The 13,389-nt window shown below is 40.3% G+C and overlaps 1 protein-coding gene across 1 annotated transcript in view; it reads left to right on the top strand.

Moving 5' to 3' along the window:
* SLC1A2 (solute carrier family 1 member 2) overlaps positions 1 to 13,389 on the top strand; it is a 134,481-nt gene that overhangs the window by 100,234 nt on the left and 20,858 nt on the right. The window contains exons 5-7 of the mRNA XM_042477269.1: positions 6,021 to 6,183; positions 7,273 to 7,399; positions 12,794 to 13,027. Of these exons, the coding sequence (XP_042333203.1) occupies positions 6,021 to 6,183; positions 7,273 to 7,399; positions 12,794 to 13,027 (524 nt within the window). The remainder of the gene's footprint in view (positions 1 to 6,020; positions 6,184 to 7,272; positions 7,400 to 12,793; positions 13,028 to 13,389) is intronic.

The following is a 13,389-nucleotide window of genomic DNA, read 5'->3' as shown; positions in this document are numbered from 1 at the left end:
TAAACTATCTTCCCAGCCACCTCAGGGTTGAAGATCTGTCAAAATGAAACATAATCACAGGTATGATGGTTTATTAATAACATGCAGATATCAAAATGAATGCAACAATAAAACCTAAGGCAAAGACAAAACCAGCTCACATTCTTCAGCTGATGGAAGCAGTCCTTCACAGCTCCTGTGTGGCAGAGTCCTCATGATGCACATGTTTTTGGATTGGATTACAGCCAGGCTACTCCTTCTCAGAATGAGACTGATAATCTGATCATTCCCAATCTTTACATACTCTTTCTCTCTTGTTATAGATGGTGCTGCTACTCTCTTGGCAGGCAGGAGGGGGAAATCAGCCCATCCTATCTAATAAAGGAACAGTTTCCCAGGCATTCCAGATGGAAACATTCTTATCTATCCCTTCAGTATGAGCTGACCTTGATCAAACTTCTACAAAAGTTGCAATTATTGAAAGCTGTACAGATTGAGTCTACCTTATTTGGAATTCTGAAATTGAAATATTCCAAAACCAAAACTTTTTTGATGAGTGGCTAAGATAGTGACACCTTTGCTTTCTGATGATTTAATATACACAAACTTTGTTTCATGCACAAAATTGTTTAAAAATATTGTATAAAATTATCTTCACACTATGTGTATATGACACATAAATGAATTTTTCATGTAGACTTGGGTCCCATCTCCTAGATATCTCAGTGTATATATGCAAATACAGGTATTCCAATTTTTTAAAAAAAACACCCCAAATCCAAAACACCTCTGGTCCCAAGTATTTTGGATGAGGCAGAAGCAACCTGTATTACTGTTATTTCCCCCATTTTTATTTATCTATCTATTTTTTTGCTACAGGCCTACTTGACCAACTAGCAAATGTCTAATTACTATTTTCTGCCCCTTAAGCATAGAAATGCTTAAGGATGTGGTAGCTTAGTGGTTAAGACACTAGTTCTGATGATCAGAAGATCGGAAGGTTTGCAGTTGGTACCACTTCAGTGGGAAGGTAACAGGGTTTGGTGCAGTCATGCTGGCTTCATGACCACCTGAGTCGTCTTCAGACAATGCTGGCTCTTCAGCTTGGTAACAGAGATGAGCACCATCCCCTACAGTCTGTTACAACTAGACATTCATGTCAAGGGAAACTTTTACCTTAAGCACAGAAAATGTGTATTGGTTGATGTGAGAGATAAATATCACTCCTCACCAATTGTTTAGGAAACTCCAAATGTCTATAGCATATGGTCATAGTGGCTGAAGGATTCTGGGGGTTGTAGTCTAAAAAAATTAATGACTTGGAACTGTGATCCTTCCCTACCTCACTGCTCCCCATTTCTTCCCCTGGATCTGAGGCTCTAAGGCAACTACCTTACTTAGCCTGCTGAAGAAGACCTTTGCCACCCAATGCAAAGAGAATACTGGGACCAGGCAACAAGAACATGATGGAAGAGACCAGCTAGCATGTCTTACCTTCCCTGCTACACAGTTGCGATTACTTGACAGCTTGAACAAGCTTAAAACTGTATAATAGGTTTAAACAGGTTATGGTGTTTAATTCTACTTTCTGCATCGCCTTCTTCATTTATAAACCAAGGAAATGGTGAAAAATCTCATTTTGGTGAAAGTTGGGATATCAGCTTACAGAGTCAGAAGGCAAGGATTAGGTATGATTTACAGTTTACTACTACCACATCTGGCTTTTAATAATGCTAATGTGTATGTGTGTGTTGCATGATTTCAAATCATTTCCAACTTATGGCGGTCCTAAGGCAAACCTATCATGGAGTTTTCTTGGCAAGATTTGTTCAGAGGAGTTTCGCCATTGCCTTCCTCTGGGGCTGAGAGCATGTGACTTGCCCAAGGTCACCCCGTTGGTTTGCATGGCTGAACTGGAAATTGAACCCTAGTCTCCAGAGTCATCATCCAGCACTCAGACCACTATGCCATGCTGGCTCCCAATAATGCTAATAGCTGTATAATTTACACAGGCTTTACATTACAGAGAATTGCAGCTGGATACTTCTGGGTTCCCCCTGCCCCACCAGTCACTGAATGGCTCTGGGGAGACTCTCCAGTAGCAGGAAAGTTGGGTGCCTATGAAATGTGGGGGAAGCTGGATATATGCTATGTACCTTAAGTTCTAGTGCTAACTGAAAACCAGCTTTTTTGGTGTTTTGGAGCACACAGGGATCAGCAGTAGAAAAGGGAGATTGCCGCTCCTAATTCTACAGAGTAAAATCATGCACACACATTGGATCTAGGCCTATCTAGGATGGGACAGGTTTTCAGAAGTGTCCCAAGCTTGCAAAAAGTTATTTTTGGGAGTTACTTTCTCAGAACTGTAGTGCAGCAAAAAAAAAAAAAAAAAAAAAAAAGAAAGAAGAAAAGAAAGAAAGAAAAGAAAAGAAAAGAAAAGAAGGGGGGGGGGAAAGTAATTTTCCCAAGATCTGAGGATGGCTCATCATGTACTAGAATGGCTCAAGAGCAACACAGCCTTGGCTTTTCCCAGAAGCACCAGACATGGTTTAGTTATGAGAATAAGCACTGATTGACATTTCCTGGTAATGATAGGCCCCGTCTCAATAAGGATGCCAAAATTCAGTAATATTGTTTTATATTCAGTAAGAGCTGCAGCAAATGTTCCTCAGTGATAGTCAACATTATGATGTTCTCAGAGACTTCATAATGCTTAATAGATGACATAAGTCTCAAGATAATAATAAACTCCAAAGAAAAAAATTCAGGAATGTTGGCCTGCTTCAGGCCTTCTGATCTGGCCCTCAGTCATTGATTGACTTTTTTTTCTTGCTTCATTTCAAAGCCATACATTTCTTCAGGGCACTCAAAGGAAGCATTTCAAACTGGAGTGGAGAGCTTATACCATTCCAGGTTGTTGTTATTACTTTTGCCATGAAGTTGATTTTAACCTACAATGACCCTATGAATGAGAGCCAAGAGTCCTTGTCATCCACAGTCCTTTAAGCTCAGGGCTGTGGTTTCCTTTATGGAGCCAAATTCATCTGTAATGTAGTCTGCCTCTTTCCCTACTAACTTCCACTTTTCTAACTACAGTGGACCCTTGTTATACGCTGGGATTTGGTTCCAAGATCCCTCGTGAATAACAAAATTCGTGTATGTTCAAGTCCCATTAAACATAATGACTTAGTAAAATTGTGTCCCTTATAAAAAATGGAAATCAAGGTTTGATATTTGAAATGTATACTTTTTTTGAACATTTTCAAATCATGGATACTTGAATCCATGTATAAAAAATCAGTGTATAAGAAGGGCCGACTGTATTGTCCTCTTTTCCAGTGAGTCATGTCACTGATGCCAAATATGATTTGTATGGATTTTAGGGTTCTATTCATTGCAGATATGCATATAAGGCAGAAAGCATTATCTGAGATTGTTAAAAATTCAGCCTGGATTCCATCACCATGTAGACCTTTTTTGCTGCCCTTCCAATGGATTTGCAGGCTGTATATTTATTTAAATCACATAGAAGAAACATTGGTACAAATATCTGAGATAAATTTGAGAAGTAAAATTCACATTCTATTCTATTTTTGTTAACTGATCACTTACAACTTGGAGTAGAGACTATACTTCTCCTAACAAGTAAAAAAAATATTTCTGTATACATTGGTTGGTAATATTAAGCTCTATGGCTGCTTAGAGAACTAGTATGGCATAGTGGTTTCAGTGTTTGACTAGGAAAGCGGGAGACCAGGGTTCAAATTTCACCTCAGCCACAGAAACCTACTGGGTGATCTTTGTCAATTCACACACTCTTGGCCTCAGAGGAAGGCAGTGGCATGCCTTTTCTGAATAATTCTTGATAAGAAAACACTTGTATAGGGTTGCCATAAATTGAAGTCACTATGAAGTCATATAATAATATAGTGCTTGTTTACTTGTGAAGTTAATTAAAACCAGTTTATTCAAGATGATATATACCCTTTATTATATGGGTTATAAGAACCTTGCCAACATCTTTTATCTAATTACCTCTTAAATCAGTAATTCCTAAAATAACAGGGTGTACTTCTCTTAGAGTATTATAGAGAATATCTGGAACTGGGACATAAACTTCAAGGAACGTGCATGAGCCTGAGACAGGTAGAAAGATAAGTGTTGGTCAAATGTCTTTTACCAAGGGGTTAACTTTGGTTATAGTAATAGAGAGTTCAACTTCGGTAATACATGCTGTGCTATCAAACACATGCTTACAAATTTGCATATTATATTAAATTAAAACAAGTAATAATACCCCAGAGGACAGGATCAGAATTCCAAATTACCTTAATAGATTAGAAAACTGGGCCAAAACTAACAAAATGAATTTCAACAGGGAGAAATGTAAGGTACTGCATTTTGGCAGAAAAAAAATGAAATGCATAAATGTTGGACAGTTGACACCTGGCTTGACAGCAGTATGTGTAAAAGAGATCTAAGCATCTTAGTGGACATCCGGCTGAACATGAGTCAGCAATGTGAAGTGACCACTTAAAAAGCCAATGCAAATCTAGGCTGCATAGGAGTATAGTGTCTTGTTCGAGGGAAGTAATAGTCACTCTATTCTACTTTGGTCAGACCTCATCTGGAATATTGTGCCCAGTTCTGGTCACCACAATTCAAGAAGGGTATTGACAAGCTGGGCTGTGTCCAGAACAGGGTGACCAAAATGGTGAAAGGTCAGGAAACCATGCCATATGTGTAGAGACTTAGGGAGCTGGGCATGTTTAGCCTGGAGAAAAGAAGATTAAGAGGTGGTATTATAGCCCTATTTAAATATTTGAAAGAATACCATACTGAAGATGGGGCAAGCTTGTTTTCTGCTGCTCCAGAGAATAGGACTTGGAGCAATGGATTCAAACTACAGGAAAAGTGATTCCACCTAAACGGTAGGAAGAACTTCCTGATGATAGTGAAACACACTGCCTCAGAGAGTGGTGTTCTCTCCTCCTATGGAGGGTTTTAAACAGAGGCTGGATGCCCATCTGTTAGGAATGCTTTGATTGAGAGTTCCTGCATGGCAGAGGGTTGGACTGGATGGCCCCTGTGGTCTCTTCCAACTCTATGATTTTATGATTGTATGATACTCTCCCATTTGGGTGGAAACACAATGTATGTGTGATGCCTTTGAACATGTTCCAGAAGTTTCAGATAGTAAAAATACAGTGGCAAGTGTATGAAATAGTTTAATTGGGCTCTGGTGGTGCAGTGGTTAAATTTCCGTACTGCAGCCACAAGGCTGTGAGTTCCATCCCAGGGGCTCCAAGGTCCACTCAGCCTTGCATTCTTTCACAGGTTGCTAAAATGTGTACCCAGCTTGTTGGGGGCAATTGGCTTACACATTGTAAAACGCTTAGGGAGTGCTTTGTTCATTGATAAGTGGTATAGAAATTTACTTGGTATTGCTATTGCTATATTTATGATCATGATACATGAGCACAACTACATCCTCCAAAAGCTACTTTAACAGCCAGCAGCCATACTAAGCAATGGAGATCTGTTCTCCTGGTGACTGGGTTGCTGCAGAATGAAGTTTTCGGCCTCTTCTTGCCAGCAATCTTCACTGCTACACTCAGAAGCTGAAGCCCTGGGGTGGCCATAAGTTGGAAACAACTTAAACAACAACAACAATAACAACAGTATAGTAGTTTGAATGTTGAACTAGGACCAGGACTCCAAGAGACCAGGGTTAAAATCCCTCCTCAGTCATGCAAACATGTTGACTGACTTTGGACAAATCACACTTTCTCAACATCAGAGGCAAACTTTCCCAGACTAAATCTTGCCAAGAAAGGCTTAGGATAGGTTTGGAAACAACTGGAAGGCGCACAGCAACAACAAATCCAAAAATGAACTTTTACAAGTTCTGCTCTGAAGTGGAAGAAATAGTTGGTCTTCTTTTGCAGGGTCTGACATTTAGAAGTGGATCTGAAGCTTAAAGTGCTGTCTTATGTAAAATATACATTGCCACTTCCATGTGCATCTTTTGATTCCTTCAGATTCAAACAGTCACCAAGAAAGTGCTTGTCCCTCAAGAAATTGAAGAACCAGACAATGTTACAGATTCTATCTTTGCCATGATGAATGAAACAGAAGTGACTCCAGAACCCCAGATGGTCATTAAGAAGGGCCTTGAGTTTAAGGATGGAATGAATGTCTTAGGTATTTATTTATTTATTTATTTATTTTTAATTTATTACTTGTGTTTCTAGAGCATCTATCAAATACATTTCTGGGCATTGAGTAGTCATTTTAGGAACAGAACAATAATGTAAGATTATCTAACAAAAATATTAAAAGAGTAAAAAAAAAAAAACCCAGGAATTATGGAAGCATTTAGATTAAAGTATACAAAAGGAGAAGAATTAAGAATTGTGTCTGGAACTGCTTGCTTACTTGCTTGTGTTTTTTTTTTAAATAAATGCTTTTAACAACATTCTAGTTTGCATGCTCCAATTTAAAGTGTATGTACTATTATTTAATATTGCACTGCTATGCCTGGAAATAAATTTGTTTACTATTGCTGATTTTGAGTAATCAAGATTAAAATTTGTGCTGTTTCTGATATTTCCATTTCATAGTACTGTATCAGGTTTTTGACAAGTCAGGCATTTGGCTTGACAAATTGATCTATGGGGTCTGTGATATGAGGGGAAAATCAAGATAACTTTTTTTTACATTCAGTCTCTGTTTTTCCCCAGTTTTCCTTACCACAACAGCCCCATCTCTCAGATCTTTTCTGAGGGCCCTTGGGGAGGAGAGGTGAGGAATTTAATTTGCAAAGGTATTGTTTTTGCTTCAACACAAGAACATTTCAATCAGTTTACAGTTGGCCCTCTGTTTTTGCCAGGGATCCGTTCCGGACTGCCTGCAGTAATGGAGGCCCCATAGATTTAAATGGAGCATGCCCTCATGTGTGCCGCAAGGGTGCGCACACCATTTCAAATAGCGGAGGTCAGCCCACTGCATGTATTCATTAGGAGGGGCAACTGCATTTTAAAACTGATTTCATGAGTAGTGGAATAGTGAAGCCAGGGCTGTCATGTTCAGAGAGCAACATGTTTTTGATTAGCAGGAATAATAATAGCATCTGCCCCTAATCCTCAGACTTCTCTGCCTAGGGTAAATCTGTTCATTTTCCTCTCCCGCCATTCCAATTTAGTATTTTTTTAAATTACATTCTGATTTTTAAAATGTACTGAAACAAAATTCTTACCCAGCAGTTTTAATATTTTAGTATTTGTTCAACAGGTCTCATTGGGTTCTTCATTGCTTTTGGTATTGCAATGGGCAAAATGGGAGAACAAGCCAAGATGATGGTAGATTTCTTCAATATCTTGAATGAGATTGTAATGAAGTTAGTAACCATGATCATGTGGTAAGTTGACATACCCAATGAGACATACAAAGCCCTGTTGTATCCTGTTTTCATTTGTATCTTATCTACAGTTTCTCCAGTTGTGGCTTAAATCTTGTTGGTGAGTCCAAACCAGACTAGACTCATTGAATGGCTGGTTGAATGAGTAAACACACAGATTAATCTCATTTTTTCAGTGGGTCTTCTCTAGGTGGGACTAACAGTAAGATTCAGACCATTATAATGGTTTGAAATTACTGGAATTATTCATGCATTTATTTTCCAAATTTGTACCCCATTCTTACCCCCAAATAACTCAGAGGTACATAGTCCACCTCATTAGAAAGATTTTTGCCATGTTTACTATCTCAGTTTGCTGTGAGATACTCATGGGCTCCCTCTATTGGAAACATCACATCGGCCTCAAAGGAGCTACATTTTTTCCAGAGATGAGAGTATATCACACAGAGCTTTTTGGTGGTGTTGTGGCTCAGTTCCAGCTCACTTCCGAAGTGATTGCACTTCCAATGATGGGGTTTCATGTCATAAACTGACTGTTTTATCAGACGCCATTGATTTCTATGGGAGCTGCTTGCGAATTGCTTCAGCAGTGTTTCTGAAGTCACCCCTCATTTTGGTAAAAACGGGGAAAAAGTGACTTCAGAGAATTCGCTTCCAGGCTGCCTTCGATTGCACTGCGATTTGGTCTGGTGTGGAAAAGCACTCCAATGCCACCCCCCTTGGCCCCTGCGTCCTGCTCTGTCATTCCCCTCCTCCTCCTTCATGTCATCTCCTCCTCTCTGCCAACCAGCCGATCCCATCATCCACTACATCCCCTGTGTCCTCTTAGACCCTGATCTGCTCCCCTCCTTCAGCCTGCCACCAATCCCATCATCCCCTGCCTTCTCCTAGACCCCCATCTGCTCCCCTCCTTCCACCAATCCCATAACCCCTGCCTTCTCCTGCATCCTGATCCTGGCCCCAGGGTCCCCCAGCGAGCTATCCCATTATCCCCTGACTGCTCCTGCATCCCGATCCTGGCCCCAGGGACCCCCAGCGACCTATCCCATCATCCCCTGCCTACTCCTGCATCCCGATCCTGGCCCCAGGGACCCCAGTGACCAATCCCATCATCCCCTGCCTTCTCTTGCATCCCGATCCTGGCCCCAGGGACCCCCAGCGAGCTAACCCATCATCCCCTGTCTTCTCCTGCATCCCAATCCTGGCCCCAGGGAACCCCAGCGACCTATCCCATCATCCTCTGCCTTCTCCTAGACCCCGATCTGCTCCTCTCCTTCAACCTGCCACCGATCCCATCACCCCCTGCCTCCTTCTTCACCTCGATGAAGGATGACATCTAAGGAGGGGGCAGGGAAGGAGCACAGCATCCAGAGCCCCACTGAGCATGCCCAAGGGTGCCGATTCGAATTGTTGAACCCTCAAAGTATGCTCAGGTGTAGTAATACAATGTGCACTCACTCCCCTTTGCTTGAGTCTGCGTCATGTGACTTGCTTGGAATCGAACTGACTTTGCTTGCCCTCACTTCGGAAGGACAACAGAAAGGCAACCAGGTGTGGAAAAACATGACGTTTTAACCTCAATCCGCATTGCTAGAGAGGAGTGACTCTGGAACTGGTGTAAAAAAAATCACACTTTGCATTGCTAGAACAGGAGTGACTGCGGATCTGAGCTGCAACCCCCCCCCAGGCCATGTGTGATAAGGTCCCTGGTCTGATAATTTCAGTTTCTCTTTCAGAATTTGCTAAGAGATACTCATGGCTTCCATCTACCTGAAACATCAGACTGGCCTCAAAGAAATTATTCCTTTTTGTGAGATGATGTGGCCGTTTTTTTTCCAGTTTCTCTCTTTTGAACCCTTAGTTAAATACATTCTGAGTTTTAATATTTTTAAAGTTTTTTTAATGTACATAATTTGGACTAAGATCCTGAATCAGGAGATGTAGCTACAATGACATAGCTACAACCATGTAATGAAGTCTCACCTAAAACCCCTCTACATTTGAAGCTGCATAGCACTCTCAACAGAGGAATTTCTGAGGCACAGGGAAATGGGGCAGTGAGCAATGATGCAACCCACCCTCTCCTGATATTGTGATATAAAAGATGATGATGGAGATTCCAGTGGCCTGAGTGTCACATTGTGACCCATGCCTAGAGAGAGCAGGACATCTTACAGACATGACAAATAAATTTATTGGCACACTCTCAGCCATTGCAATGGTGCAATGACCTTAAAAGCAGATTTGTATAATTACAATGTTAGTAAGTTGGGTTTACTGAATGGGATGCAGCCTTGATTTGCCTTTTTCATGGTCTGCAGATTTTTTAATGTAAATATCTGTCTGATGTACATATTTGTCATAAATTCTTTCTGACAACACACATTTTTGCACCGTTTGTCTGACTACAGAAGATTTTGCATGAATTTTTGGATTAGAAAACTACACTGCGAAATATGGAAAAAATGGATCTTGAAGGACGGCTAAGTTTTGGTCAGCATTTTGTTTAAACAAGCAAAATTATGTAAAACCGGATTAAAATAAGAATCAAATAAATGTCTTTGCTTTCCCCAATACATTCTTCACACCCAATATATTTTTCACACCTTGCCCAATACTGGTGTCCATTTCTATCTCCCAGTACTGGTGCCTCAATACTGGTGCCTCAGCATCTAATAACATACTGTGTATACTCATGTATAAGCCTAGAAATTTTAGTCAAAAAAATCGACACCAAAAACCTGGGTCGACTTATCCACAGTTCATTGTAAGTACTGTACTGTAACTCACACACACACACACACACACACACACACACACATATATACACACACACACATCCCCTTTCTCTGAATAGAGTGATAAAAGGCGAGACCTTAGTCCATCCTGGGAGCACCAAAAAGAAGCATGGATCCCCTCTAATCTCTCATCCATCCAGCCTTTAGGATGAGCACAAACAATTATGCCTGCCAGAGTTCTAAGTTCTTTGGCATCATCCTTTTCATCCTTTCTTACATGCCCCTAAGTTTTACCCTTGACTTACCCACGGGTCATATCAAAATCCATAATTTTGGCCCCAAAACCTGCCCTCTTATACATGAGGTTGATTTATAGTCGAGTATATATGGTAATTCCACCAGGGCTCCAGCCAAATCTATTGTTCATTTATAAAGAAGAGAACATTTAGTCTATGGAGATAAGTTTATTTCTTTCATTTCCAAAGGGACATTCTGTCAAAGTATTTACTACTGCCTTCTGAGGAAAAGATTCATCCTTGCCAGTGCTTCATTGATTTATAAAACTAGGGAACAACATGAGAACATAAAAAAAATCTGGACATCTTTTTCAGGATTCTTTCTAAACCTTTTGGAAGGATTCTGCTCAGTCATCCTTTCAGGAAGGGAACAATAAGGTACCTGTGGAAATGGTATTGTTTTAATTCTCAAAAACTGCAGAATAAATGCAGTTTGACATTACTTTAACTGCTATGGCTAAATGCTAGGCATTCCTGGGATTTGTATTTTGTTGTAGTACCAGAGCTCTCTGACAGAGAAGACTAAATATCTCACAAAAGTACAAATCCAAGAATGCAGTAGCATTGAGCCATGGCAGTTAATGTGGTGTCAAATTGCATTAATTCTACTGTGTAGGTGCAACCACAGTTATATCACTATCATTCCACTTCAACTGCCAAGTCTGCATCCTATGGCTGACAGATCAAAATATCTCTCCCTAAACTGCAAAACCTGGGATTTCATAGAATGTTGCCATGGCTGTTAAAGCAGATTAGTAGTACCATACTTGTGGGGTGTGAAAGGGTTTGTGGTAATCTGACATGCTGATGACATACCATGAAATAAAGAGACCAGACACAGAGAGTTGGGTTAAATAAGCGCCACTTTATTGACCTATTTACATCATAATGATCCAGTTTGTGTTAATCTGAGACATGTAGGCAGCCATTCTGGCAGGAACCGTTGCCATATGTAGTTATAGGGGAATGACTAGACTAAGGCTCCTTTTCTGCCCCATTTATCAGTGCTGGAAGAGCATGTGTTCTGCAATGCAAAGAAGAAATTAAGTGCTCATTTCTTTGGAGACAGAAAACAGATTTACATCCTAGTGCTTACTTTCTTTTGGAGCAACAGTCAAAACATGTAACTTAGAAGACTACATCCCAGTACATATTTTGCTTTCAGCAGATACTGTTACTGACCTAAGGGCAGCTGCTATGTCAAGGGTTTGAGGACACTGGAATGGATCAAGCCATTTTGAGCTTATAAAGCTCTTCCAGTCAGATTCTGCAAACCAGGAAATTCCAGTGACAGTTATATTCATCAGAGTGTTTGTGGATAAACATCTTCATACTGGTAGAAACCATAAAGTTGAGACTAGGAAAAAAGAGGTCAGGGTCAAGCTTAGTTAGATACTCCTCTAGAAGAATGGTGAAAAAATGCAATGGGGCAATGGTTAAACAAAGCAAGCGAACAACAAAAACGATTCAGTCCATCAGTGAGTAGTAGTTTCCATGTCAGTGGACGACAAATCCATGTTTTAGTAGAAACTTTAAAGAAACTATCCAAGATGTTAAACCTATTTTGAGAACAGAGTTTAATACTTTGGACAGGTCCTTTCAAGTTCAGAGTAAAACCCAGAGTGGATTCACCACCTAAATGACATTCATGTCACTAGGTGCCACTAGATCTACTTTTTGTTGACAATGTCAAGATTGTGAAAGGGTCATACAAAATTTCATTTTTTAAAAGCATATACCAGTGGGACCTTGGTATTTGTGGGGATCCCTTCTGGACCCCCCACAGATACCAAAAATCACGGGACCTCAAGTTCCATTGTCCCCAGTAGTGGTGTGTCCATGCAGCTACACCACCATTAGGGACAATGGAACTTCAGGTAAGCACTTACCCTAAGTTCGATTGGTCCCAATGGCGGCCCAGCCACATGTACGTGGCACCATTGGGGACAACGTGGGCTTGCTGTCCATGGATGCATAAATCTGTGGGTGGCAAGCCCACGGATAATGACACCCCACTGCATTGTGAAGTTGGAATGGCAGGAACTTTGAGTGTTTAAGTACAGTACAAGAATGTCATGTAAACTTTAATCATGAGAAAAAACTCAAATAGATTTTAAGTGCCTTGTTATATTTGTGTTAACTGCTCTTTGTGTCTCCAGGTGTTTGGTCTGTTTTGTTTAAGAAGATGTCAACAGTCATTTGTCTGCATGGTTCTTGTTTTGAGCCAGATTTTATTTATTCATTTCATTTATTTACAGATATGTACATACAATTTAAAAACAATTAAATTTGCAGAAGCAGCTATAACCACAAAACTGTACTCTCTTCTTTTTAAAAAAAATTGTTGTGTTGTCTTCTAGGTATTCTCCACTGGGCATTGCCTGTCTTATCTGTGGAAAAATCATTGCAATCAAGGACTTGGAAGTAGTTGCTAGGCAACTTGGGATGTACATGGTAACTGTCATCGTAGGCCTTCTGATCCATGGAGGGATCTTCTTGCCTTTGTTGTACTTTGTAATAACAAGGAAAAATCCCTTCTCCTTCTTTGCTGGTATCTTCCAAGCATGGATTACTGCGTTAGGCACTGCTTCAAGGTATTTGATAAAAAATGCAGATACTTACTAAAGCTGTGTTATTATTTTCTTGAAGATTTCTTGTACTGAATTTTAAACTGTTGCTTTAATGAATTGGTATACCAGCCTAGTATTAATTCTTTCATTCATTTGAGACGTAGTGCCGGAGATGAATTGTGCTCAGGATACTGTGGATGGTCAAAAAGACAATCAGTTGGGTCTTAGAACAAATCAAGCCCAAACTTCCCCTGGAAACCAAGATGATTAACTGAGTCTGTTGTGCTTTGGCCACATCACAAGCAGGCACAACTCATTAGAAAAAACAATGATGCTGCAGAAGGTAGAGGGCAGTAGAAAGAGGGGAAGACTGCATGTCAGTTGGA

This window comes from Sceloporus undulatus, chromosome 1, assembly GCF_019175285.1.
Source record: "Sceloporus undulatus isolate JIND9_A2432 ecotype Alabama chromosome 1, SceUnd_v1.1, whole genome shotgun sequence".
In the NCBI taxonomy this organism is placed as follows: domain Eukaryota; kingdom Metazoa; phylum Chordata; class Lepidosauria; order Squamata; family Phrynosomatidae; genus Sceloporus; species Sceloporus undulatus.
This window is presented reverse-complemented; position numbering and strand designations above follow the sequence as displayed.